Below are 27,755 nucleotides of genomic sequence, written 5' to 3' on the forward strand. Positions count from 1 at the left end.
AGGCCTGTGGGAACACGACCGTTGAGACCGGGGGGGTCTAGATGATCCAAGAGGCAGGCAGAGTGTGAGGAGTGGCAGATATCGGGGACACACCCGCGGAGTCCTAGGAAGGGGACCGACCGTGACACGGAGGAGGTCTGGACCTAGGCACTGCGCAGTCACTCGGAGGGGAGGTGCGCGAGTTCCGGTTCGGCGTCGGAGGGAGGGTGGGGCTTCGGCGCAGTTTCCGGAGGGACGGCCAGAGCGCGCGGGGCGGGGCTCCAGCGCCGCAGGTCCGGGCTGCAGTAGGTCCCTGCCACCGCAGGCACGCGGCGGGCGCTGGGCGCGGGATCCGACTCTGGTCGTGATGGAGGCGGGCGGCTTTCTGGACTCGCTCATCTACGGAGCATGCGTGGTCTTCACCCTTGGCATGTTCTCCGCCGGCCTGTGAGAGAGCGGCCGGCTGGGTTGGGGAGGACTAGGAAGTCAGGAAAGGAGAGAGGGGGCAGAGACGTAGCCGCAGCACCTGGCTTGTCTGGAACCGTGATCAAAATGGGATCGGGTTGAGGGGACCGGGATACAAGGGCGAAGCTGGTCACTAGGCCTGAGGAAGAAGGCAAGATAGCTGGGGGCGGGGGGTGGTCTGCAGTGGTCCGGAAAGGGTGACAGGCATTGGGCATCCGCCTCAAGCACTCTGCTTCTCCCTTCCCACCCCCACCCCTACCTTCGGGGCCCCATTACAGCTCGGACCTCAGGCACATGCGAATGACCCGGAGTGTGGACAACGTCCAGTTCCTGCCCTTTCTCACCACGGAAGTCAAGTGAGGGGGCGACGGCTGCGGCGGTGGGAAAGGCTATCAGAGGGAGGTGGGGGCGGGGCAGGAGGAGCAAGAGTTAAAGAGGCTTGGCCGGACGCAGTGGCTCCCGCCTGTAATCCCAGCACTTTGGGAGGCCGAGACGGGCGGATCACGAGGTCAGGAGATCGAGACCATCCTGGCTAACACGGTGAAACCCCGTCTCTATTAAAAATACAAAAAATTAGCCGGGCGTGGTGGCGGGCGCCTGTAGTCCCAGCTACTTGGGAGGCTGAGGCAGAAGAAATGGCGTGAAACCGGGAGGCAGAGCTTGCAGTGAGCTGAGATCGCGCCACTGCACTCCAGCCTGGGTGACGGAAAAAAAAAAAAAAAGTGAAAGAGGCCCTTTGGGTCCTCCTCTCACACTGAACCCTTTGAGCCATGTCCCTCCCCTCCACCCTGCAGCAACCTGGGCTGGCTGAGTTATGGGGCCTTGAAGGGAGACGGGATCCTCATCGTCGTCAACACAGTGGGTGCTGCGCTTCAGACCCTGTATATCTTGGCGTATCTGCATTACTGCCCTCGGAAGGTAGAGTCCCTCCCTTGGACCCACCTCTCTGCTGCACGCCCTGCCTCGCTGGCAGGGCAAACACTACTTCCTAGAAGACTGTAACAGCTGGCACTGCCACCCTTTCCAGGAAGGCCCCTTCAGCCTTGCAGGTCCCCTTCCTCTATGAAGTCAGCCTTCTGAGATTAACACATTTCCCCCATTTAGGCAAGGCTGGTAGCTCTGCCTAGCCTGCGATGCCTATGCTGCCTGCCCTGGGCTTCTGCCAACAAGCTAAGGGGAAAGGGATGATTAGCTCTGCTTCCCTGCTCAATCACACAAGCGTTTATTAAGCTCCTACTGTGTGTGCTAAGCACACAGAAAAAAAACATATCTTTCCCTCCCCTAGAAGTCTCCATTGTTGTGGGTGGATAAGACTTTCCTATCAAGTTGTTGGTGGGAAAGAAGCTGTGACAGTGCAGTGCTGAAGGCCTAGACAGTTTGGCTTCCCCACTGGAGCATGGGAGAAGGCAGGATGAATTAACTCCGGCAGGGAAGTCGGAGAGCATGTCTGGAAGTAAGGCTACTCTCTCCCCTGCAGCGTGTTGTGCTCCTACAGACTGCAACCCTGCTAGGGGTCCTTCTCCTGGGTTATGGCTACTTTTGGCTCCTGGTACCCAACCCTGAGGCCCGGCTTCAGCAGCTGGGCCTCTTCTGCAGTGTCTTCACCATCAGCATGTACCTCTCACCATTGGCTGACTTGGTGAGTGGGGATGTCCAATGAGGTAGGAGAGATGAGTCAGGCTCTCATAGCCACATACTATGGCTTACAGTCCCGAGGAAGGGGAGATTCAAACCCTGGAAGGAGACAAGGCAGTAGAGGTGGGTGAGTGGGAGGCAGGAAAGGTTGGGTGACAGATCAGGGAGGGTGCCTGACCTTTTTCTTGAGGAAATTCTTAGGCAAGTGAAGCTTTACAATGTGCTTGAGCCAAGAGAGTCTTTTATTCTTTCCCACAGGCTAAGGTCATTCAGACTAAATCAACCCAATGTCTCTCCTACCCACTCACCATTGCTACCGTTCTCACCTCTGCCTCCTGGTGCCTCTATGGGTTTCGACTCCGAGATCCCTACATCATGGTAAGCACAACAGGGATGGGGTGACAGGGGTGCAAGGTAGAAAACTGGCTCCTCTCCTCATAGCAGTTCTTGTGATTTCAGGTGTCCAACTTTCCAGGAATCGTCACCAGCTTTATCCGCTTCTGGCTTTTCTGGAAGTACCCCCAGGAGCAAGAGAGGAACTATTGGTTCCTGCAAACCTGAGGCTGCTCACCTGACCACTGGGCACCTTAGTGCCAACCTGAACCAAAGAGACCTCCTTGTTTCAGCTGGGCCTCCTGTCCAGCTTCCCAGGTGCAGTGGGTTGTGGGAACAAGAGATGACTTTGAGGATAAAGGGACCAAAGAAAGAGCTTTACTTAGATGATTGGTTGGGGCCTAAGAGATGAAATCACTTTATTTTTTAGAGATTTTTTTTTTTAAATTTTGGAGGTTGGGGTGCTATATTTAGAATATGCCTTAAAAGGCCGGGCGTGGTGGCTCACGCCTGTAATCCCAGCACTTTGGGAGGCCAAGGTGGGCGGATCACCTGAGGTCAGGAGTTCAAGACCAACCTGACCAACATGGTGAAACCCCGTCTCTACTAAAAATACAAAATTAACTGGGCATGGTGGCACATGCCTGTAATCCCAGCTACTTAGGAGGCTGAGGCTGGAGAATTGCTTGAACCAGGGAGGTGGAGGTTGCAGTGAGCCAAGATCGTGCCATTCTGATATGAATGTGCCTTATATGCCGATATGAATATGCCTTAAAATAAAAGTGTTCCCCACCCCTGCCCATGATGGTTCATTCTCTACTCATGATTCTAAACCTGTCTGGTTTGGTGAAGGGTAAATCCACAGTTATTCTCAGGTTGGTAGGGTAGGCCCAGAAAACGTATCTCAAAGAACCAAAAGGCTGGAAAGACCCAGAAAGGCCTTAAAAAGAACAAAACTTGGATGTTATGAAGAATGGAAGTTAGGCTTCAAGAAAGTACTTCTGGCCGGGTAAGGTGGCTTATGTCTGTAATTACAGCACTTTGGGAGGCCCAGGCAGGAGGATCACTTGAGCCCAGGAGTTTGAGAACAGCCTGACCAACACAGCAAGACCCTGTCACTACAAAAAATTAAACATTAGCCTGGCGGCGTGGTGGCACATGCCTGTAGTCCCAGCTACTCTGGAGGCTGAGGTGGGAGGATTGTTTGAGCCCGGGAGGGTGAGGCAGCAGTGAGCCATGATTCCACCACTGCATTCCAGCCCGGGCAAAAGAGTGAGACCCTGTCAGAAAAAAAAAAAAAAAGAAGTACGCCGGGCGGCGCGGTGGCTCACGCATGTAATCGCAGCACTTTGGGAGGCTGAGGTGGGCGGATCACGAGGTCAGAAGATCAAGACCATCCTGGCTAACACGGTGAAACCCCGTCTCTGCTAAAAGTACAAAAAATTAGCCAGGCGTGGTGGCAGACGCCTGTAGTCCCAGCTACTCAGGAGGCTGAGCCAGGAGAATGGCGTGAACCCGGGAGGCGGAGCTTGCAGTGAGCGGAGATCGCCCCACTGCACTCCAGCCTGGGCGACAGAGTGAGACTCTGTCTCAGAAAAAAAAATAATAAGAAGAAGAAGTACTTCCTATAGGGCTGAAAGGACCAAGAAAGTGAAATGTCATTTCCATCCTGAGAGATCTTGAGAAGGCGTCTTTGCCTCCTTGGGAGCAAAAATGGGAACACCAGCATGATGCAAAATACAGGCTGAGATGGCCTCAGGAAGGTGGTTCTTTCACATTCACTTCTCGACAGTTAGTACACTGAATCCCCAACACCCATTTTCCATACTCAAACTAAACGAAGTTAGAAAATACTGGCTCTTTAATGGGGCATGGGAGGAAGGGCTGTCCGGACAAGAATGGGGTCAGGCTGTCAGAAGCGCAGCCCCCTGCGGGCTAAGTCGGCTCGGGCCTCCTGTATCTGGCTCTGCAGCTCGCGTGCGGCGTCCTCGCAGTCATGAAAAGTGGCCACACGATAGCCCACAGTGGCCAGGGCATAGCAGCCGGCGGACACCAGCAAGTAGGCGGGCAGTGGCCACAGGACTTCCTGGCAGGACAAGGGCAGCTCCAGGCCCAAGGCTCCCGTGGTCAGGGCCGCCCAGGTGGAGCCCAGGATCGCCAGTCCCCAAAGCCACTGCGCTAATTTCGTCATGGTCACTGCGAGAAAAGAAAACAATGCTCCCCTGAGGAGCAGAAAGGAAAAGCGGACCAAACTCAACCGAAGCCCGCCCAGGGAGAGAGCATTTAAACCAACCGTAGCCAGAGGGGAATCGCCGATCCCAGCGGTCCGAACTTGAGTGCCCACAAAAGGTGGAAGGGTTCCTTCCACCTTGCTACCCCCCTCTATATTTGAGACCCACTCCCCATCTCTCGCCCTCTCCGTTCAGCTTTCAACCTACACTTACCTCTGCCCCACGTCTCCCATTCCCCGCGCGGCCCGGATATTCATGTCCGGAAGTCCTCCCTGGCTCACGCTCCGCTTCCGCGCGGCCTTCTGGGAGTTGTAGTTCACATGGCGGTCCTTGGCGTACTCTTGGCCACCGCCTCAGTCTAGGCGAGGTCCAGCGGACTGCGCTCCGCAAACCCGGAGCAGGTTGGGTCTGGAGAGGCCTGGGCGCTGCTTCCCCACCTTGGGCTACGCTCCAGGCTGGCTTGGATCTTGAGGACATCCTTAAATGTTGCAACAAGATGGGAATATAATACTGTTCCCCTTAAACTCAATTCTCCAGAGCTGAAATCCATTCCTTCATTCACTGGTTCATTCATTAGAACATGTCTTTCTTTTCTTTCTTTCCGTTCTTGACAGGGTCTCTCTAGACTGTCTAGGCTGGACAGAACTTTTTTTTTTTTTTTTTTGAGACGAAGTCTCGCTCTGTCGCCCATGCTGGAGTACAGTGGCGCGATTTCAGCTCACTGCAACCTCTGTCTCCCAAGCAGCTGGGTTTACAGGCGCATGCCACCAAGCCCGGCTAATTTTTGTATTTTTAGTAGAGACGGGTATTTCACTATGTTGGCCAGGTTGGTCTCAAACTCCTGACCTCAAGTGATCTGCCCACCTCAGCCTCCCAAAGTGCTGGGATTACAGGCATGAGCCACTGCGCCCAGCCAGAACATTTACTGATTACCATGATAGACTTTGGAGATACAGAGATATCACGCGACTCGACCCCTCTTTGGATGGAGGGGGAAAGCAGGAGTCAGGGAAAGAGTTGCATTGACAACTAACCATGAAGGCTTGAGATTATTGTTAGAACAGAGGTAGTTATATTTTTACAAGGACAACAACGAATATAACTTGGAGCCAGAGGAAGAAGGGCTCCAGGAGGCTGTGTTAAAAAAAAAAAAAAAAGAAAAGAAAAGAAAAGAAAGATCGGAAGAATTACGTGAGGTGGTGAAGGCACTGAAAGAAGGAGTATAAATCTTTCGAACATTTTTGGGGATGAATTTATTATACAGAGAAAGAGAAAGAGAGAGAGAACTAAGTAAGAGAAAAGGTTAGGCAATTATCAACTTCAGAGGAAACAAAGAGTTATAAAAGAAAGGAAAGACAATTGATAAAAGCCTGTCTTATAAAGACCACATCTGTAGTTTGACAGGTTTATTAACTTGCTGCAACAGAGAGAACACACTAGAGGAACTGTGGGGCAATTCATTAAAAAGGAAGAAATATGGTCATTACAGGTGATATGGTTTGGCTGTGTCCCCACCCAAATTTCAAGTTGATAAGTATCTCCCAGAATTCCCACTTGTTGTGGGAGGGACCCAAGGGGAGATAATTGAATCATGGGGGCCACTCTTTTTTTTTTTTTTTTTTTTGGCGCGATCTCCGCTTACTGCAACCTCCGCCTCCCGGGTTCATGCCATTCTCCTGCCTCAGCCTCCAGAGTAGCTGGGACTACAGGCGCCCGCCACCGCGCCCGGCTAATTTTTTGTATTGTTAGTAGAGATGAGGTTTCACCATGTTAGCCAGGATGGTCTCGATCTCCTGACCTCGTGATCCGCCTGCCTCAGCCTCCCAAAGTGCTGGGATTACAGGCGTGAGCCACCGCGCCCGGCCAATGGGGGCCACTCTTTCACGTGCTATTTTCATGATAGTGAATAAGTCTCACAAGATCTGATGAGTTTATCGGGGTTTCTGCTTTTGCTTCTTCCTCATTTTTCTCTTGCTGCCACCATGTAAGAAGTGCCTTTTGCCTCCCGCCATGATTCTGAGACCTTCCCAGCCATGTGGAACTGTAAGTCCAATTAAACCTCTTTTTGTTTGCAGTTTCGGGTATGTCTTTATCAGTAATGTGAATATGAACTAATACAACAGGATACTGGAAATGCTTGACTTTAAAATTTATATTTTAAAATTTATTTACTTATTCATTTAGAGTTGAAGTCTCACTATGTTGCCCAGGCTGGGCTCAAACTCCTGGACTCAAGTGATCCTCCTGCCTCAGCCTCCCAAGTAGCTGATACTATAGGCTAGCTAAAAGTTAAATGAAGCACTGTTTTCATAGGTTCGAGGTAAGCATAACTTTAAGTGAAGGGGTCAAGAAGAAGTCCAAGCTGAGGGACCACTTGGAAATTACAAAGTTAAGATAAATGTAGAATATAGTGTCCAAAAACCCACTATCTAGACTGGGCACAGTGGCTCATGCCTGTAATCCCAACACTTTGGGAGGCCAAAGTAATCCACATGGCTCAGAACTTCTAGCAAGAGTAAGATGTTCCATTCGCACTGACTGATTTCAGACAGCAAAGTTTGTGACTATGATTTTAGAAAATGAAGTTTCTCAGCCTTATGTCTTTGATGTTAATTAACAAAAGCAGTTTTTACAGATTCACAGTCTTAGCACAAACACAAATGGCTCAGCTGTGAAGAAAATTTTCACAGCCGTAACAGTGTAAACACTAAGTATTGATTTAACTAAAAATTGGAGCCGGCCACAGTGGAGCTGTGTTCCCAGAACTTTGGGAGGCCTAGGCCGGAGGGTTGTTGAAGAAATGTAGAGGTAAGTACCAGAAGAAGTAGCGTAGAAACTGGAGCATGGTTGTATATGTAGGTTGTATATGTAAGGGTTAGAGAAGAGGAGCAGGGGATGGTTATTTTTCATTAAAAGCCTTGTAGAGTTACAACTCTTTTTTTTTTTTTTTCCTATTCTTTTTCTTTTTTTGAGACAAGGTCTTGCTCTGTTGCCCAGGGTGGTGAGCAGTGGTGCGAACACCGTTTACTGCAGCCTCGACCTCCTGGACTCAAGCTATCCTCCCACCTCAGACTCTGGAGCAGCAAGGACTACAGAAGTGGGCCACCACACCCAGCTACTGTGTGTGTGTGTGTGTGTGTGTGTGTGTGTGTGTGTACGTAGACGGGATCTCCCTATGTTGCCCAGGCTGGTCTCAAAATCCTGGGCTCAAGCAATTCACCTCAGCCCCCCCAAAGTGCTGCTATTACAGTCGTGAGCCACCGCGTCCACTGAAGTTACAGCTTTCAGAATTTGTTTAGCGGGTTTTCCGGTTTTCACTTGAAAATGCCCCACCACCCCCCAAAAATTTGTTGAACTAGTTGGCGTTTAAAACTATACACATTCTTGGCCGGGCGCGGTGGCTCAAGCCTGTAATCCCAGCACTTTGGGAGGCCGAGACAGGCGGATCATGAGGTCAGGAGATCAAGACCATCCTGGCTGACACGGTGAAACCCCGTCTCTACTAAAAATACAAAAAACTAGCCGGGCGAGGTGGCGGCGCCTGTAGTCCCAGATACTTGGGAGGCTGAGGCAGGAGAATGGCGTGAACCCGGGATGTGGAGCTTGCAGTGAGCCGAGATCTGGCCACTGCACTCCAGCCTGGGCAGCAGAGCGAGACTCCGTCTCAAAAAAAAAAAAAAAAAAAAAAAAACTATACACATTCCTTTGTTAAAGTAAAAATTCAAATAAATAAAAACTTTTTTTTTTTTTTGAGACAGAGTCTTGTTCTGTGGCCCAGCCTGGAGTACAGTGGCGTGATCTCGGCTCACTGCAACCTCCGCCTCCCAGGTTCAAGCGATTAGCCTGCCTCAGCATCCAGAGTAGCTGGGACTACAGGCACACACCACCACACCCAGCAAATGTTTGTATTTTTATTAGAGACGGGGTTTCACCATGTTGGTCAGGCTGGTCTTGAACTCCTGAGCTTGTTGTCCTCATACCTTGGACTCCCAAAGTGCTGGGATTACAGGCGTGAGCCACCATGCCCAGCCCAAACTTTTTTTTTTTTTTTTTTTTTGAGCCGGAGTTTCGCTCTTGTCGCCCAGGCTGGAGTGCAAATGACATGGTCTTGGCTCACTGCAACCTCCACCTCCCGGGTTCAAGCAATTCTCCTGCCTCAGCCCCCCGAGTAGCTGGGATTACAGGCTCCCGCCACCATGCCTGGCTAATTTTTGTGTTTTTAGCAGAAACGGGGTTTCACCATGTTGGCCAGGCTGGTCTCAATCTCCTGACCTCAGGTAATTCGCCCCCTTGGTCTCCCAAAGTGCTGGGATTACAGGAGTGAGCCACCGCCCCTGGCCAAAAACATTTTTTAAAACCTGCTATACGACTTCAACGCCCTAGCTGCATCTCCATTTCTACCCCAAATCTTTCTGGTTTCTCAGTCAAGGACTCACTGGTCACAATGACTTTCAAATATTGGCGCACTATAGGGGCTGGACACCAGCACTGCAGATGCAGATCCTGGAAGTCCATTTTATTCACACACAGTAGACTTGGCCCTGAAAGACTGCCACTCCCCAGAACATGTTAGGGGCTTACACCACCACATATAAAGATAGATAATACATTATAAATTTTTTTGGTTTTGGGATTTTTTTGTTTTTTTTTTGAGACAGAGCAGAGCCTCACTCTGTCACCCAGACTGGAGTGCAGTGGTACAATCTCGGCTCACTGCAACCTCTGCCTCCCGAGTTCAAGCGATTCTCCTGCCTCAGCTTTTCGAGTAGCTGGGATTATAGGCGCCTGCCACCATGCCTGGCTAATTTTTGTATTTTCAGTAGAGACGGGGTTTCACCACTCTGGCCAGGCTGGTCTGAAACTCCTGACCTCAGGCGATTCGCCCGCCTCAGCCTCCCAAAGTGCTGGGATTACAGGCATGAGCCACCGCGCCCAGCTAAACGAAGTAGCCACTTTTCTATTCCCATGTATGAATGAGGAAACCACGACACAGAAAGGGCAAAAGGTAAGTAACTAGCTCAAGGTTGTGCAGATGGTAAACAGCAAAGCTGTTCCATTGTACCCAAAACTATATTCTTAGCACTTTCATTCTACTGTGTTGCTGCTACAGGAATGGGCAGGTAGGGTTTATCACAACAGCTGACATTCACTATGTGTCAGCTCTATGTCACTATGATTCCTATGTGTCAGGCACTGTGATGAGTGCTTTATGTGCATTATCTCAGTCAATCTTCACAGCAACCATACGAAATAAGTACTACTGGCCGGGCGCAGTGGCTCACACCTGTAATCCCAGCACTTTGGGAGGCTGAGGCGTGTGGATCACTTGAGGTCAGGAGTTGGAGACCAGCCTGGCCGACATGGTAAAACCAGGTCTCCACCGAAAATACAAAATTAGCCAGGTGTGATGGCAGACGCCTATAATCCCAGCTACTCGGGAGGCTGAGGCAGGAGAATTGCTTAAACCTGGGAGATGGAGGTTGCAGTTGCAGTGAGCCAAGATCATGCCATTGGACTCCAGTATGGGCAAGAGAGTGAGACTCTATCTCAAAAAAAAAAAAAAAAAAAAAAAGAAAGAAAGAAAGAAAGAAAGAAAGAGAAATAGGTACTACTATCTCCATTTCACAAATGAGGACACTGAGGCACAACCCAGCCAATCTTCCTCCAGAGCCTGCATACTTTACCACTGCAGTCTAGCGCCTCGTTCCCTAGATTGATGGAACAGAATAAAATGAGAAAATAGATTAGGCATATATACCAATGTAGCATATGATAGAGGCACCATCTCGAGTGAGTGAGGAAAGATGGATTGTTTGAAAAGCATTTGCAACTAGCTTACCGTTTGAAAAGAAATTAAGGTAGATTTGACCCTCACATCTTATACCAAAACAAAGACCCAGAGGATTAAAACAATTTTTTTTTTTTTTTTTTGAGACAGAGTCTCACTCTGTCGCCATGCTGGAGTGCAGTGGCGTGACCTTGGCTCACTGCAACCTCCGACTCCCTGGTTCAAGCGATTCTCCTGCCTCAGCCTCCTGAGTAGCTGGGACTACTGGCACACACCACCATGCCCAGCTAATTTTTGTATTTTTAGTAGAGACAGGGTTTCACCATGTTGGCCAGGATGGTCTCGATCTCCTGACCTTGTAATGGCCCACCTTGGCCTCCCAAAGTGCTAGGATTATAGGTGTGAGCCACCGTGCCCAATCCAAAACAATTTTAATGTAAAAAGTGAAACTCTAAATATGCTGCAAGCAAATGTGGTGCATGTTTCTCTAATGCTCAGCTCAAGTATCATGTCTCCCAGGCAGCCTTCCTGCGCCTTGATTCTGTCCTGCAGGGTTGGCCCCCATCTCCCTCGTCTGTGCTCTCATCAACTCTCTTTTATAGATGGCAATAACCATATTGTGCTGCACGGATTTTGTTTCTCTGCCTATCCTGCCCCCAGGACCATTGTATCCCCAAGATCAAGCACAGTGTGGGAAATGTAGCCGGGTTTCCATAAATGTAAGATGAGTGAGCGCGAGAGAGGACAGTTTGGCATTAGATGGTCTCTAGAAAAACTGACCTAGCTTTCCTGGTCCCAGGAAATACAACTACTCCAGAGAACCCAGTCTGCCAGACACAGGGTGTTTGGCCTTGAATAGCACTGGACAAAAGACAGAATATTCTTACAGTCCAACTCCTTTCTCTTCAATCTCTCTGCAGATCATTACCCTTCCACTACTACCTCAGGATGAAGTACATGTGATTACAATAGGATATGAGAGGCAGAGCAGCTTGGGAGTTAAAAATTGGGGTTTTGGGGAACATGTCATCAGGACCTCCTGAGGCTGTGTCATGGTAAAAAAAAATAATAATAATTTTTTTTTAACTTGGGCTTTTGCTGGGCATGTTGGCTCATACCTGTAATCCCAGCATTTTGGGAGGACAAGGCAGGAGGATCACGTGAGGCCAGGAGTTTGAGACCAGACTGGACAACATAGTGAGATCTGGTCTCTATACAAAAATATATTAAAAATGGACAGGCACGGTAGCTCACACCTATAATCCCAGCACTTTGGGAGGCTGAGGCAGGTGGATCACCAGGTCAGGAGTTCGAGACCAGCCCGGCCAACATGGTGAAACGCCATCTGTACTAAAAATGCAAAAGTTAGCCGGGAGTGGTGGTGCACACCTGTAATCCCAGCTACTGAGGAGGCTGAGGCAGGAGAATCATTTGAACCCGGGAGGCAGAGGTTGCAGTGAGCCAAGATCATGCCACTGCACTCCAGCCTGGGCAATAGAGCAAGACTCTGTCTCAAAATAAATACATTATATATATATATATATGTATATGTGTGTGTATGTGTGTGTGTGTGTGTGTGTATATATATGTATGTGTGTGTATATATATGTAAATATTTTAGCTGGGCATAGTAGAGCACGCCTATAATTCTAGCTACTCCAGAACCTGAGGCAGGAGGATTGCTTGAACCCAGTGAAGCAATTTGGGAGACAAATTCCTAATCTAAGAGCCTCTGTACTGAAGATAAAAGGATATGCAAAGTTAAACAGAACACAGAGAAGGAGAGGACTATCTGGAGGGAAGGCTTCTAAGAGGCCCAGAAGCCTGAGTTGATACTGGAAAGATGAGTAAGAGTTGTTTAGGTGAGGGGAGGGGGCATGTAAGGCCAAGGGAACAGCTTGAATGCGAGGCCTGAAAGTTCATGGTGGGCAATCTTTTGTGGCTGTGTCTGAGACAAAGAATGTTTCATGGGGGGAGTGGCAGGGATGAGGTTGGAAAAACTGGCCAGGGTCAAGTGATTAAAGACCCGTTAAAAGTATTTGTGGGCTGGGCGAGGTGGCCCACGCCTGTAACCCCAGCACTTTGGGAGGCTGAGGCGGGCAGATCACTTGTGTTCAGAAGCTCAAGACTAGCCTGGCCAACATGGCAAAACCCCCTCTCTACTAAAAATACAAAAATTAGCTGGGCACAGTGGCATGCACCTGTAATCACAGCTACTTGGGAGACTGAGGTGGGAGAATCGCTTGAACCCGGTAGGCGGAGGTCGCAGTGAGCCGAGGTTGCACCACTCCATTCCAGCCTGGGTGACAGAGCAAGACTCTCTCAAATAAATAAAAGTATTTGTGTTGGGCACTTCGCCTGTAAAGATACATATAGGACTGAAAATAAAGGGAAAAGATATTCCATGCCAATGGAAAGTAAAGCAGAGCAGGAGTAGCTATACTTATATCTGACAAAGGAAATTTCAAGACAAAAACTGTAAGAAGAGACAAAGAAGCTCATTATGTAATGATAAAGGGGTCAATTCAGCAAGGGGTTATGATAGTTATAAATATATATGCAGCCAACAGTGGAGCATCTGTATATATAAAGCAAATACTATTAGAGCTAAAGAATAGAAGAAGAAGAGAGAAGAACGACCCCCCGGACCGACCAAAGCCTGCGCACCCAGCGCCTACATTCCGCCGCTGTTGCCACCGCCATGCCCAAGGGAAAGGCTGAAGGGGATCCTAAAGGAGATAAAACCAAGGTGAACGACAAACCACAGAGAAGATCCACGAGGTTGTCTGCTAAACCTGCTCCTCCAAAGCCAGAGCCCAAGCCTAAAAAGACCCCTGCAAAGAATGGAGAGAAGGTACCCAAAGAAAAAAAGGGAAAAGCTGATGCTGGCAAGGAGGAGAATAACCCTGCAGAAAATGGAGATGCCAAAACAGACCAGGAACAGAAAGCTGAAGGTGCTGGAGATGCCAGGGGAAGTGTGTGCATTTTTTAGAACTGTGTACTTCTGGTTCACGTCTCCTGGGTTCACGCCATTCTCCTGCCTCAGCCTCCCGAGTAGCTCAGACTACAGGCACGCACCACCACGCCCAGCAAATCTTTGTATTTTTATTAGAGACGGGGTTTCACCATGTTGCTCAGGCTGGTCTCAAACTCCTGAGCTTGTTATCCTCCCACCTCGGCCTTCCAAAGTGTTGGGATTACAGGCATGAGCCACTGGGCTCGGCCCAGATTTTTTTTTAAAGCTATGTTGTTAGCACACAGAACACTTCATTGTCGTTTTTGGGAGAAGGAGCAAATGTCACTAATAGAATCTCTGAAGCTGGATTGATGTGGGGAAATTATCTTTTCCCTCTAGTTCTGAGAGACTTCCTCTTGGCTCCCAGGAGGAGGGATTCCCTGACTTTGACACACATGGCCACCTTGGCACAAAAGCCTTGTGGGAGGGAAAAACAAATTTGTTTTTATGTCCTCTTATCCCTTTCCCTCTTTCAGCATAGATTTAACTCCCTTAAGCCCAGACATCTGTTGAGACCTGACCTCCAATCATTGGTTACTAGTGTGTCAGGCAATCTGGACTTTCCAGTGATGTCACTGAGATGGCACCTGTCAAAACAGCAGTGGTGCCGGGTGCGGTGGCTCATGCCTGTAATCCCAACATTCTGGGAGGCTGAGGCGGGCAGATCACCTGAGGTCGAGAGTTCAAGACCAGCCTGGCCAATAGGGTGAAACCCCTTCTCTACTAAAAATACAAAAAATTAGCCGGGTGTGGTGGTGGATGCCTGTAATCCCAGCTACTTGGGAGACTGAGGCAGGAGAATCTCTTGAACCTGGGAGGCGAAGGTTGCAGTGAGCCGAGATTGTGCCACTGCACTCCAGCCTGGGCACAACAGAGCAAGACTGTGTCTCAAAAAAAAAAAAAAAGTAGTGGTTCTGTTTCTAGATTGTGGATCTTCAGATAAGTTCTGCCATTTTTATTTCACTTCCTGAAAGTCAGGGTCGGCTTGTGAAAAGTTGTTAAACAACATGCTAAATATGAAATGTCAACCCTCACTCTAAACTTTCCCTGTTCAGAGCATCAGATGAAGACTTCATTGGGTTTTATAGTGGCTTCCTGAGTTTGGTAGTCCATTGAAGAAGGGAGTTTGAAAGTTGTTGTATAGTGTTAACGATTGTCTGCCCACGTCCTGCCTGAAATACCATGACGGTTTATGCAAAGTATCTTTAATAAAGCTGGATACAGTTTGGCTTGGAAAAAAAAAAAAAAAAGAATAAACAGCTGGAGACTTCAACACCTGACTTTCAGCATTGGACAGACATCCCAGACAGAAAATCAACAAAGAAACATCGGACTTAATCTGCACTACAGAACAAATGGACCTAATAGATATTTACAGAACATTTCATCCAGTGGCTACTTCTCACACATTCTTCTCCTCAGCATAGGGATCATTCTCAAGGATAGAACATATGTTACTCCCAAAACAAGTCTTAAAACATTCAATTCAAAGAAAATTGAAATAATATCAAACATCTTCTCTGACCACAGTGGAATAAAACTGGAAATCAATAACAAAAGGAATTTTGGAAACTATTCAAATACATGGAAATTAAACAATATGCTCCTGAATGACCAGTGGGTCAATGAAGAAATTAAGAAGGAAATTGAAAAATGTCTTGAAACAAATGATAATGGAAACACAACGTACTAACACCTGTGGGATACAGTGAAAGTAGTACTAAGAGGGAAATTTATAGCTATAAGTGCCTACATCAAAAAAGAGGAAAAACAGCCTGGGCAACACGGCAAAACTTTGCCTCTACAAAAATACAAAAATTAGCCGGACGGGGTGGTGTGCACCTATAGTCCCAGCTACTTGGGAGGCTGAGGTGGGAGGATCACTTGAGCCTGAGAGATCGAGGCTGCTGTTGGCCATGATTCTCGACACTGCACTCCAGCCTGGGCAACAGAGCGAGACCCTGTCTCAAAAAAAAAAAAAAAAAAAAAAAGAAGAAAGAAAAATAACCAAATAACCGAATGATACATGTTAAAGAACTTGAAGAGGCAGAGCAAACTGAACCCAAAATTAGGAGAAGAAAATAAATAATAAGGTTCGGATCAGAAATAAATGAATTTGGGCCGGGCACATTGGCTCACGCCTGTAATCCTAGCACTTTGGGAGGCCGAGCGGGGGAGATTGTCTAAGCTCAGGAGTTCGAGACTAGCCTGGGCAACACAGTGAAATCCTGTCTCTACTAAAATACAAAAAATTAGCTGGGTGTGGCAGCATGCGCCTGTAGTCCCAGCTACTCAGGCTGAGGCAGGAGAATTGCTTGAACCTGGGAGGCAGAGATTGTAGTGAGCTGAGATTGCACCACTGCACTCCAGCCCAGGCGACAGAGTAAGACTCTGTCAAAAAAAAAAAAAAAGAGAGAGAGAAGGAAGGAAGGAAGGAAGGAGAAAGAAATGAATTTGAAATGAAGAAAATCCCATCTCTACTAAAAATACAAAAAATAGCTGGTCGTGGTGGCATGCACCTGTAACCCCAGCTACTCTGGAAGCTGAGGCAAAAGAATCATTTGAACCTGGGAGGCAGGGTTTGCAGTGACCAAAGATCGTGCCACTGCACTCCATCCTGGGCAATAGAGCAAGACTCCAGCTCAAAAAAGAAATAATAAAAATAAAAATATAAAATAAAAAAGATCAGGCCAGGCGCAGTGGCTCATGCCTGTAATCCCAGCACTTTGGGAGGTCCAGGCAGGCAGATCACCTGAGGTCAGGAGTTCAAGACCGGTCTGGCCAAGACAGTGAAGACCCATCTCTTCAAAAAATACAAAAAATTAGCCGGGTGTGGTGGCGGGTGCCTGTAATCCCAGCTACTCGGGACGTTGAGGCAGGAAAATCACTTGAACCTGGGAGGCAGAGGTTGCAGTGAGCCGAGATCGCACTACTGCACTCCAGCCTGGGTGACAGAGTGACTCTGTCTCAAAAAATAAATAAATAAATAAAATAAAAAAGATCAACGAACAAAAAGTTGTTTTTTTAAAAAGATAAACAAAATTGACAAACGTTTAGCCAGACTAAGAAAAGAAAAAGAAAAGACCCAAATAAATAAAAGCATAGATTAAAAAGGGGACAGTGCATCTAATACCGCAGAAATTCAAGGGCTCACTAGTGGCTACTATGAGCAACTATATGCCAATAAATTGCAAAATCCAGAAGAAAATGATAAATTCCTAGATACATCTAACCTACCTGGATTGAACCATGAAAAAATCCAAAACCCAAATAGAGCAATAACAAGTCATGAGATCAAAGCTGTAATAAAGTCTCCCAGTAGGCTGGGCATGGTGGCTCATGACTGTAATCACAGCACCTTAGGAGACCAACGTGGGAGGATCGCTAGAGCCCAGGAGTTAGAGATCAACCTAGACAACATAGAGAGACCCTGTCTATATTTTTAAAAAGAAAAAAAAAAAAAGTCCAGGCACAGGGGCTCACGCCTGTAATCCCAACACTCTGGCAAGCCAAGGTGGTGGATCACTTGAGGTCAGGAGTTCCAGAGCTGCCTGGCCAACATGGCGAAACCTGTCTCTACTAAAATTACAAAAATTAGCCAGGTATGGTGGTGCGTGCCTGTAATCCCAGCTGCTCAGGAGTCTGAGGCAGGAGAATCACTTGAACCCGGGAGGCGGAGGTTGCAGTGAGTGAAGATCATGCCACTGCACTCCAGCTTGGGCGACAGAGCGAGAGTCCGTCTCAAAAAAAAAAAAAAAAAGAGGCCAGGCGTGGTGGGTCACAGCTGTAATCCCAGCACTTTGGGAGGCCAAGGCAGGTGGATCACGTGAGGTCAGGAGTTCAAGACCAGCCTGGCCAACAAGCTGAAACCCCATCTCTACTAAAAATACAAAAATTAGGCCCGGCACGGTGGCTCACGCCTGTAATCCCAGCACTTTGGGAGGCCAAGGCAGGCAGATCACCTGAGGTCGGGAGTTTGAGACCAGCCTGACCAACATGGAGAAACTCTGTCTCTACTAAAAATACAAAATTAGCTGGGCATGATGACACATGCCTGTATTCCCAGCTACTCAGGAGGCTGAGGCAGGAGAATTGCTTGAACCCGGGAGGCAGAGGGTGCAGTGAGCTGAGATCGTGCCATTGCACCCCAGTCTGGGCAACAAGAGCAAAACTCTGTCTCAAAAAACAAAACAAAACAAAAAAATTAGTCTGGTGTGGTGGCAGGCGCCTGTAATCCCAGCTACTCGGAAGGCTGAGGCAGGAGAATCACTTGAACCCCGGCAGCAGAGGTTGCAGTGAGCCAAGATCGCGCAACTGCACTCCAGCCTGGGCGACACAGTGAGACTCTATCTCAAAAAAAAATTTACCCAGCTGTAGTCCCAGCTACTTGGGAGGCTGAGGCAGGAGAGTCACTTAAACCTGGGAGGTGGAGGTTGCAGTGAGTCAAGATTGCACCACTGCACTCCAGCCTGGGCGGCAGAGAGAGACTCTGTCTCAAAAGTAAATAAATAAATATTTTTTAAAAATACAAAAAATAAAAAGTTAGCCAGGCGTGGATCCCAGCTACTCAGGAGGTTGAAGCAGAAGAATCACTTGAACCCAGGAGATGGAGGTTGCAGTGAGCCAAGATCACGCCATTGCACTCCAGCCTGGGTAACAGAGTGAGACTCTCTTGTTTTTTTTTTTGTTTGTTTTTTGAGATAGAGTTTCGCTCTTGTTGCTCTCAGGCTGGAGTGCAATGGCCCAATCTCTGCTCACTGCAACCTCTGCCTCCCAGGTTCAAACGATTTCTCCCACCTCAGCCTGCCGAGTAGCTGGGATTACAGGCATGAGCCACCATCCCTAACTAATTTTGTATTTTGAATAGAGATGTGGTTCCTCCACGTTGGTCAGGCTGGTCTCGAACTCCCGACCTCAGGTGATCTACCTGCCTCAGCCTCCCAAAGTGCTGGGATTACAGGTGTGAGCCACTGCGCCCGGCGTAAAACTCTATCTCAAAAAAGAAAAAAAAAATTTAAAGAATAACTAATACCACTCCTACTCAAACTGTTCCAAAATATAGAGGAGGAGGGAATACTTCCAAATTCATTATACAAGGCAGATATTCCTGATACCAAAACCAGACAAAGACACATGAAGAAAAGAAAACTACAGACCAATATCTCTCATAAATATTGATGCAAAAATTCTTAGCAAAATACTAGCAAAGAAAATTCAATAATTCATTAAAAAGATCATTCATTGGCCGGGCGCGGTGGGTTATGCCTGTAATCCCAGCACTTTGGAAGGCTGAGGTAGGCGGATCACGAGGTCAGGAGATGGAGACCATCCCGGCTAATACAGTGAAACCCTGTCTGTACTAAAAATACAAAAAAATTAGCCAGGCTTTGTGGCGGGAGCCTGTAGTCCCAGCTACTCGGGAGGCTGAGGCAGGAGAATGGCGTGAATCCGGGAGGCGGAGCTTGCAGTGAGCTGAGATTGCGCCACTGCACCCCAACCTGGGTGACAGAGCGAGACTCTGTCTCAAAAAAAAAAAAAAAAAAAAAAAAAACAGGCCGGGCGTGATGGCTCAAGCCTGTAATCCCAGCACTTTGGGAGGCCGAGACGGGCAGATCACGAGGTCAGGAGATGGAGACCATCCTGGCTAACACGGTGAAACCCCGTCTCTACTAAAAAATACAAAAAACTAGCTGGGCGAGGTGGCGGGGCGCCTGTAGTCCCAGCTACACGGGAGGCTGAGGCAGGAGAATGGCATAAACCTGGGAGGCGGAGCTTGCAGTGAGCTGAGATCTGGCTACTGCACTCCAGCCCGGAGGACAGAGCAAGACTCCGTCCCAAAAGAAAATTTAAAACAAAACAAAACAAAACAAAACAAAAAAAACAGATTAAAAAAAAAGACCATTCATCATGACCAGGTGGGATTTATCCCGGGGATGCAAAGATGGTTCAACTTATGCAAATCAATCAATGTGAAGCATCATATCAACAGAATGAAGTACAAAAACCATATGGTCATTTCAATTGATGCTAAGAAAACATTTGATAAAGTTCAACATCGCTTCATGATAAAAACCCTCAAAAAATGAATATAGAAGGAACATACGTCAACATATTAAATGCCATATATGACAGACCCATAGCTAGTAAAATACTGACTGCAGAGAGACTGAAAGCCTTTCCTCTTAGATCTAGAACATGACAAGGATGCCCACTTTGACCACTGTTATTCAGTATAGTACTGCAAGTTTTAGCTAGAGCAATCAGACAAGAGAAAGAAATGAAGAGCATCCAAACTGGAAAGGAAGAAGTCAAATTATCCTTGTTTGCGGGTGATATGATCTTATATTTGGAAAAACCTGGACTTCACACACACAAAAAACGTTAGAACTGATAAACAAATTCAGTAAAGTTGCAGGATACAAAGTGAACATACAAAAATCAGTAGCATTTCTCTAAGACAACAGTTAACAATCCGAAACAGAAATCAAGAAAGTAATCCCATGTACAATAGCCACTAATAAAGTTAAATATCTCAGAATTAACTTAGCCAAAGAAGTGAAAGATCTCTACAATGAAAACTATAAAACACTGATGAGGCTGGGAGCTGTGGCTCATGCCTATAATGCCAGCACTCTGGGAGGCCAAAGTGGGAGGATTGCTTGAGCTTTGTTTAAGGATTGTTTGAGACCAGTCTGGGCAACATAGTGAGACCCCATCTCTACAAAAATAAATAAATAAGAAAGAAAGGCTAGGCACAGTGGTTCATGCCTGTAATCCCAGCACTTTGGGAGGCCGAGGCAGGTGATTCACCTGAGGCCAGGAGTTCAAGAGCAGCCTGGCAAACATGCTGAGACCCTGTCTCTACTAAAAATGCAAAAATGAGCCGGGTGTGATGGTGTGCACCTGTAGTCCCAGCTACTCGGAAACCTGAGGCAGGAGAATCGCTTGAACCTAGGAGGCAGAGGTTGCAGTGAGAGAAGATCATGCCACTGCACTCCAGCCTGGGCAACAGTGTGAGACTCCATCTCAAAAATAAATAAATAAATAAATGAGAAAGAAAAAGCATGGCCGGGCGCGGTGGCTCAAGCCTGTAATCCCAGCACTTTGGGAGGCCGAGACGGGCGGATCACGAGGTCAGGAGATCGAGACCATCCTGGCTAACACAGTGAAACCCCGTCTCTACTAAAAATACAAAAAAACTTAGCCGGGCAAGGTGGCATGCGCCTGTAGTCCCAGCTACTCGGGAGGCTGAGGCAGGAGAATGGCGTAAACCCGGGAGGCGGAGCTTGCAGTGAGCCGAGATCGCGCCACTGCACTCCAGCCTGGGTGACAGAGCGAGACTCCGTCTCAAAAAAAAAAAAAAAAGAAAAGAAAAGAAAAGAAAAAGCATAAAACACTGATGAAAGAAATTGAAGAAGACACAAAAATATAGAAAGATATTCCAAGTTCGTGGATTGGAAAAATCAATATTGTTAAAATGTCTATATTACCCAAAGCAATCTACAGATTCGACAAAATCCCTATCAAAATACTAACGACATTCTTCACGAAAATAGACAAAACAATCCTAAAGGTTGTATGGAATCACAAAAGACCCAGGACAGCCAAAGCTATCTTGAACAAAAAGAACAAAACTGGAGGAATACATTACGAGATTTCAAATTATACTACAGAACTATAGTATGCAAAACAGTATGGTACTGGTATAAAAACAAACACATAGATCAATGGCAGAACAGAGAACCTGGAAACAAATTCACACACCTACAGTGAACTCATTTTTGACATTGGGGAAAAAACATTCTTTTTAATAAATGGTGCTGGGATAACTAGATATTCATATGCAGAAGAATGAAACAAGGGAGGCAGGTTGCACAGGAAAACAAATGGATGAAACTTGACCTGTCTCTCACCACATACAAAAATCTAATCAAAATGGATTAAAGACTTAAATCTAAGACCTCAAACTATGAAACTGCTACAAGAAAACATTGAGGAAACTCCAGGACACTGGTCTGGGCAAAAATTTCTTGAGCAATATACCATAAGAACAGGCAACTAAAGCAAAAATGGACAAATGAGATCACATCAAGTTAAAAAGCACAACAAAGGAAATAACAACAAAGTGAAGAGACAACCCACAGAATGGAAGAAAATATTTGCTAACTACTCATCTGATAAGGGATTAATAACCAGAATATATAAGGAGCTTAAACAACTCTTTAGGAAAAAAAATCTAATAATCTGATTTTTAAAATGGGCATAAGGCCGGGCGCGGTGGCTCAAGCCTGTAATCCCAGCACTTTGGGAGGCCGAGACGGGTGGATCACGAGGTCAGGAGATCGAGACTATCCTGGCTAACACGGTGAAACCCCGTCTCTACTAAAAAATACAAAAAACTAGCCGGGCGAGGTGGCGGGCGCCTGTAGTCCCAGCTACTCGGGAGGCTGAGGCAGGAGAATGGCGTGAACCTGGGAGGCGGAGCTTGCAGTGAGCTGAGATCCGGCCACTGCACTCCAGCCTGGGCGACAGAGCGAGACTCCGTCTCAAAAAAAATAAAATAAAATAAAATAAAATAAAATGGGCATAAGATTTGAATAGACATTTCTCAAAAGAAGACATACAAATGGCAAACAGACATATGGAAAGGTGCTCAACATCATTGATCATCAGAGAACTGCACATAAAAACTACAATGGAATATCATCTTGCCCCAGTTAAAATGGCTTGTATCCAAAAGACAAGTAATAATCAATACTGGCAAGGATGTGGAGGAAAGTGAACCCTCCTACACTGTTGGTGGGAATGTAAATTAGTGCAAGCAGAGTTTACAGATGCCTCAAAAAAACTAAATATAGAGCTACCATGTAATCCAGTAATCCCACTGCTGGGTGTATACCAAAAGAGAAAGGAAATCAGTATATCAAAGAGATACCTGCACCCGCATGTTCGTTGCAGCACTGTTCACAATAGTCAAGATTTGGAAGCAACATAAGTGTCCATCAGCAGATGAATGGATAAGAAAAATGTGGCACATATACACAATGGAGTACTATTCAGCCATAAAAAAGAATTAAATTCTGTCATTTGCAACAACATGGATGGAACTGGAGGTCATTATGTTAAGTGATATAATAAGCCAGGCACAGAAAGACAAACATCACATGTTCTCACTTATTTGTGGGTTCTTAAAATCAAAACAGACTGGGGGCAGTGGCTCATGCCCGTAATCCCAGCACTTTGGGAGGCTGAAGTGGGTGGATCACCTGAGGTCAGGAGTTCAAGACCAGCCTGGCCAACATGGTAAAACCCCATCTCTACTAAAAATACAAATGTTAGCTGGGCATGGTGGCAGGCGCCTGTAATACTAGCTACACAGGAGGCTGAGGCAGGAGAATCACTTGAACCTAGGAGCCGGAGGTTGCAGTGACCCAAAATCATGCCATTGCACTCCAGCCTGGGCGATAAGAGCGAAACTCTGTCTCAAAAAATAAATAAAAAATAAAAAATAGGCCAGGCACAATGGCTCACACCTGTAATCCCAGCACTTTGGGAGGCTGAGATGGGCAGATCACGAGGTCAAGAGATCAAGACCATCCTGGCTAACACAGTGAAACCCCATCTCTACTAAAAATATAAAAAATTAGCGAGGTGTGGTGGCACGCACCTGTAGTCCCAGCTACTCGGGAGGCTGAGGCAGAAGAATCACTTGAACCTGGGAGGTTGCAGTGAGCCAAGATCGCGCCACTGCACTCCAGCCAGGGCGACAGAGTGAGACTCCGTCTCAAAAAAAATTTTTTTTAATAAAATAAAATAAAGTAAAAAAACACAAACAAAAATAAAAATAAAATAAAAACAATTGAACTCATGGAGACGGAGAATAGAAAGATGGTTATCAGAGTCTGGGAAGGATAGTAGGGAGGTGTAGGGATGGTTAATGGGTACAAAAAATAGCTAGAATGAATAAGACCTTGTAGTTAATAGCACAACAGGGGGATTATAGTTAATAATAATTTAATTGTACATTTAAAAATAACTAAAAGACAATAATTGGATTGTTTGTAACACAAAGGATAAATGTTTGAGGGAATGGATACCTAATTTTCCACGATGTGATTATTACACTTTGCATGCCTACACCAAGATATCTCATGTACCTCATAAATATATACACCCACTATGTACCCACAAAAATTAAAAAGAAAAGGTTTTTTTTTTTTTTTTTTTTTTTTTGAGACAGTCTCTCTGTCGCCGAGGCTGGAGTGCAGTGGCATGATCTCTATTCACTGCAAATTCCACCTCCCAGGCTCAAGCAATTCTCCTGCCTCAACCTCCCAACCAAGTCGCTGGGAAAACAGGCGCCCACCACCATGTCCGCCTAATTTTTGTATTTTTAGTAGAGATGGGGTTTCACCATGTTGGCCGGGCTGGTTTCGAACTCCTGACTTCAAATGATCTGCCTGCCTCGGCCTCCCAAAGTGCTGGGATTACAGGCATGAGCCACCACGCCTGGCCACAATTTTAAATAAGTATAAATAAATAAATAAAACTGTATCAATGGACTTTTCATACTCTGTTATATTACGATTCATTGGTTTCTCTTGAACTTTGCATAGATCCCTTACTCTTGTGTAATTTTGTAATATTTGAAGATATTCATATTGACTTACCAAGTGATGCCAATCTTCCAACATGTTGACACTTTATTATACAAATGCTTCTCAACTGACTTCTGATGGGGCTACACCCCCATAAGTCCATCATAAGTTGAAAATACTGTAAGTTGAAATGAGTTTAAGACACCTAAACCACTAAACATACAGCTTGGACTAGCCTACCTCAAACATGCTCAAAACACTTACATTAGCCTACAGTTGGGCAAAATCATCTAACACAAAGCCTATTTTATAATAAATTATTGATTTATTGAATACTATGCTGAAAGTGAGAACAGAATGGCCATATGAGTACTCAAGTTGGGGTTTCTATCGAATGAATGTCACTTTCACGCTATTGTAAAATTGAGAAATCATATATTGAACCATTAGAAGTTGGGGACCATCTATCCAATAAGAACAAATAAAACTGCCAGGCGCGGTGGCTCACGCCGATAATTCCAGCACTTTGGGAGGCCGAGGCGGGCGGATCACGAGGTCAGGAGATCGAGACCATCCTGGCTAACATGGTGAAACCCCGTCTCTACTAAAAATACAAAAAAAATTAGCCGGGCGAGGTGGCGGGCGCCTGTAGTCCCCGCTACTCCGGAGGCTGAGGCAGGAGAATGGTGTGAACCCGGGAGGCGTAGCTTGCAGTGAGCCGAGATCGCGCCACTGCACTCCAGCCTGGGCGACAGAGCGAGACTCCGTCTCAAAAAAAAAAAAAGTCTTTGTGTTGGTGAACAGTTGGTCCCTCCAATAGTGGCCCCACCCCTTAGAGGGATGAGCAACCCCCTTGTGTACCTGTCAAGCAGTAGGGATTTCTGGATGTCCACAGGTGTCAAGTTAATTACTAGGTCCTTGGGGAAGGTTTCAGGTAGTCAGGTTGTGTTGACTTCATCCCTGCCCTCAGGGCACCCACAGTTCCATAGGGCAACAGGACAAAAGCACATGTAATTAACAAAAACAAGTACTTACAAAATTACAGACAAACTTTTAAAAGGGGAGTAGTGGAGAAGGGGCTGGGTGAGTCTGGGTTTCCTAGAGAAGATAAGCTACAAGAGACCAAGATGGGAAAAGATGATAGCCTGAAGGTGGACAGACTCAGCAACAGGTCTGAGTGGCTGAGAAAAACATCTGGATCATTCTGAGGATTCAGCAATTTGGAGCTGATGCAGGGTAGAAGTTGAGTTTCAACAAAGAGCTCAAAGTACAAGAGTGGTATGTTGCCAGTGGGGTTCTCTCCTTCCCCTTCCCCTTCCCCTTCCTCTTCTCCTTCTCTTTTTTTGAGATGGAGCTTTGTTCTTGTTGCCCAGGCTGGAGTACAATGGCACGATCTTGGCTCACCACAACCTCCGCCTCCCAGGTTCAAGCGATTCTCCTGCCTCAGCCCTCTGACTAGCTGGGATTACAGGCATGTGCCACCATGCCTGGCTAATTTTGTATTTTTAGTAGAGAGGGGGCGTCTCCGTGTTGGTCAGGCTGGTCTTGAACTCTCGACCTCAGGTGATCTGCCCGCCTCAGCCTCCCAAAGTGCTGGGATTACAGGAGTGAGCCACGGCACCTGGCCCTTGGTTCTTCTTTTAATAAACATTTGTTGAACAGCTACTCTATGCCAAATGGCATTCTCGTGGACAAAATAGACAAATTCTCTGCCTTCAATGAAGCTTATACTCTAGTGATGGGAGACAGACAAGACAAAAATAAAGTATTTAATATACCAACTAAACCTGCCCAGTGGCTCATACCTGTAATCCCAGCACTTTGGGAGCCCAAGGCAGGAGGATCACTTGAGGCCAGAGTTCAACGTCAGCCTGGGCAACATTGATCTCATCTCTACTAAAAATAAAAATAACATATATTCACCAAGTAGTGAAAAGTACTATGAAGAAAAGTATAGCAAGGTAAGGGGCTAGAGGGTGACAGGCTGTACTGTGTCATGTCATATAGCATTATTAGAAAGGCCTGTCTGAGAAGGAGACATTTGCACAGAGACCTGAATGACATACAGAAGAGAGAAGTGTAGATATCTGCTGAGAAAGCATTTCAGGCACAGGAACAGCAAGTGCAAAGGCTGTGAGGTGGAAACATGCCTGGCACAGGGGACATTCAGAGGCTGGGGGCAGGATGGAGTGAGTGTGGGGAAGAGAGCAAGGAGGCAATGTCAGAGAGGTGGCAGGAGCCAGATGGTATGTTGTAACCATGCACTGTAGTCATGTTGGTTAAGCAACATGGTGGGCACAGATGGATCTGAATGTGAACTCCAATTCTGCCTTCATTTATCAGTTGTGTATAATCTTGAGCAGATTAGACTTTCTTTCATTTTACCCCATTTCATTTTACTGAAACAGGGTGTATTAGACAAGGGTTCTCCAGATGATCAGAACCAATAGGGTGGGTGTGTGTGATCCTGGTGCTGCCCCTCAGAAACTCTCTCTCTTTCCATATATATGTATATGGCAAGAGAAAGAGAGAGAGAGAGGCACAGTTGCTCACTCCTGTAATCTCAGCACTTTGGGAGACCGAGGTGGGAGGATCACTTGAGCCTAGGAGTTTGAGACCAGCCTGGGCAACATAGCAAGACTCCGTCTCTACAAAAAATAAAAAATTAGCTGGACCTGGTGGTGCTTGCCTGTAGTCTCAGCTAGTCAGGAGGCTGAGATGAGAGGATCACTTGAGCTCAGAAGTGTGAGGCTGCATGACCTATAACAGTGCCACTGCGTTCAAACCTAAGTGAGAGTGAGACCCCATCTCTGCAAAAAAAAAGGAATTGTTTTGCACGATTATGGAGGCTGGTAAATCCAAGATCTGCAGGGCTGTGGGCAGACTGAAGACCCAGAGAAGAGTCAAGGTACAGTTCAAGTCTCGACGCTCTGTGCTTCTAAACTTCCTCTTGCTCAGGGAAGATCAGACTTTTGTTCTGTTTGAACCTTCAACTGACTGGATGAGACCCAACCACATCATGGAGGGCAATCTGCTTTACCTAAACCCTACCAATTTAAATATTTAAATACTAATCTCTCGCTCTCCCCTTTTTTTTTTTTTTTTTTTTTTTTTAGACAGAGTCTCGCTCTGTCGCCAAGGCTGGAGTGCAGTGGTGCGATTTCAGCTCACTGCAAGCTCTGCCTCCCGGGTTCATGCCATTCTCCTGCCTCAGCCTCCCGAGTAGCTGCGACTATAGGTGCTCACCACCACGCCCAGCTAATTTTTTGTATTTTTAGTAGAGATGGGGTTTCACCGTGTTAGCCAGGATGGTTTTGATCTCCTAACCTCGTGATCCTCCTGCCTCAGCCTCTCAAAGTGCTGGGATTACAGGAGTGAGCCACTGTGCCTGGCCCATGCCTGGCTAATTTTTGTATTTTTAGTAGAGATGGGGTTTTACCATGTTGGCCAGGCTGGTCTCAAACTTCCAGCCTCAGGTGATCCACCCACCCATGCCTCCCAAAGTGCTGGGATTATAGGTATGAGCCACCTCACTCAGCCTTAAATACTAATCTCATCCAAAAACACTGTCACTGAAATATCCAAAAGAATGTGTGACCACATTCTGTCACTGCACTGTGACAGCCAACTTGATGCATAAAATTAACCAAGAATGTTGCTCTTATAAGGTTGGTGGAAGGGTTAAAATTGAGAATATCTGTAAAGCACGA

At 46.7% G+C, this 27,755-nt stretch overlaps 3 protein-coding genes and 1 non-coding gene across 7 annotated transcripts in view; 3 read left to right on the forward strand and 1 right to left on the reverse strand.

Moving 5' to 3' along the window:
* Positions 1–3,214, forward strand: part of SLC50A1 (solute carrier family 50 member 1) — a 54,729-nt gene extending 51,515 nt beyond the window's left edge. Inside the window, exons 2-7 of one of the 4 annotated variants that reach the window (XM_050755337.1) lie at positions 250–426; positions 723–800; positions 1,239–1,362; positions 1,922–2,083; positions 2,338–2,457; positions 2,539–3,214. In XM_050755337.1, coding sequence (XP_050611294.1) covers positions 347–426; positions 723–800; positions 1,239–1,362; positions 1,922–2,083; positions 2,338–2,457; positions 2,539–2,640 — 666 coding nt within the window. In that variant the 5' untranslated portion in view covers positions 250–346 and the 3' untranslated portion in view covers positions 2,641–3,214. Of the gene's footprint in view, positions 1–42; positions 174–249; positions 427–722; positions 821–1,238; positions 1,363–1,921; positions 2,084–2,337; positions 2,458–2,538 lie in introns of those variants that run through there. The other 3 variants (XM_050755347.1, XM_050755358.1, XM_050755369.1) reach the window with 3 other exon arrangements.
* Positions 3,215–4,255: 1,041 nt separating this feature from the next.
* Positions 4,256–27,755, reverse strand: part of DPM3 (dolichyl-phosphate mannosyltransferase subunit 3, regulatory) — a 45,275-nt gene continuing 21,775 nt past the window's right edge. The window contains exons 2-3 of the mRNA XM_050756352.1: positions 4,857–4,890; positions 4,256–4,608 (exon numbers count right to left, since the gene is read on the reverse strand). Coding sequence (XP_050612309.1) covers positions 4,325–4,603 — 279 coding nt within the window. The 5' untranslated portion in view covers positions 4,604–4,608; positions 4,857–4,890 and the 3' untranslated portion in view covers positions 4,256–4,324. The remainder of the gene's footprint in view (positions 4,609–4,856; positions 4,891–27,755) is intronic.
* Positions 7,914–7,975, forward strand: LOC126945039 (U7 small nuclear RNA). Its single transcript, XR_007722275.1, has one exon. It is a non-coding gene; the product is annotated as a U7 small nuclear RNA (small nuclear RNA).
* LOC126935092 (non-histone chromosomal protein HMG-17-like) lies at positions 12,990–13,608 on the forward strand. The gene has a single exon (XM_050756275.1). The coding sequence runs from the start codon at positions 13,133–13,135 to the stop codon at positions 13,421–13,423; it is 291 nt and encodes a 96-aa protein (XP_050612232.1). The 5' UTR covers positions 12,990–13,132; the 3' UTR covers positions 13,424–13,608.

Source organism: Macaca thibetana, chromosome 1, assembly GCF_024542745.1.
Source record: "Macaca thibetana thibetana isolate TM-01 chromosome 1, ASM2454274v1, whole genome shotgun sequence".
Classification (NCBI taxonomy): Eukaryota; Metazoa; Chordata; class Mammalia; order Primates; family Cercopithecidae; genus Macaca; species Macaca thibetana.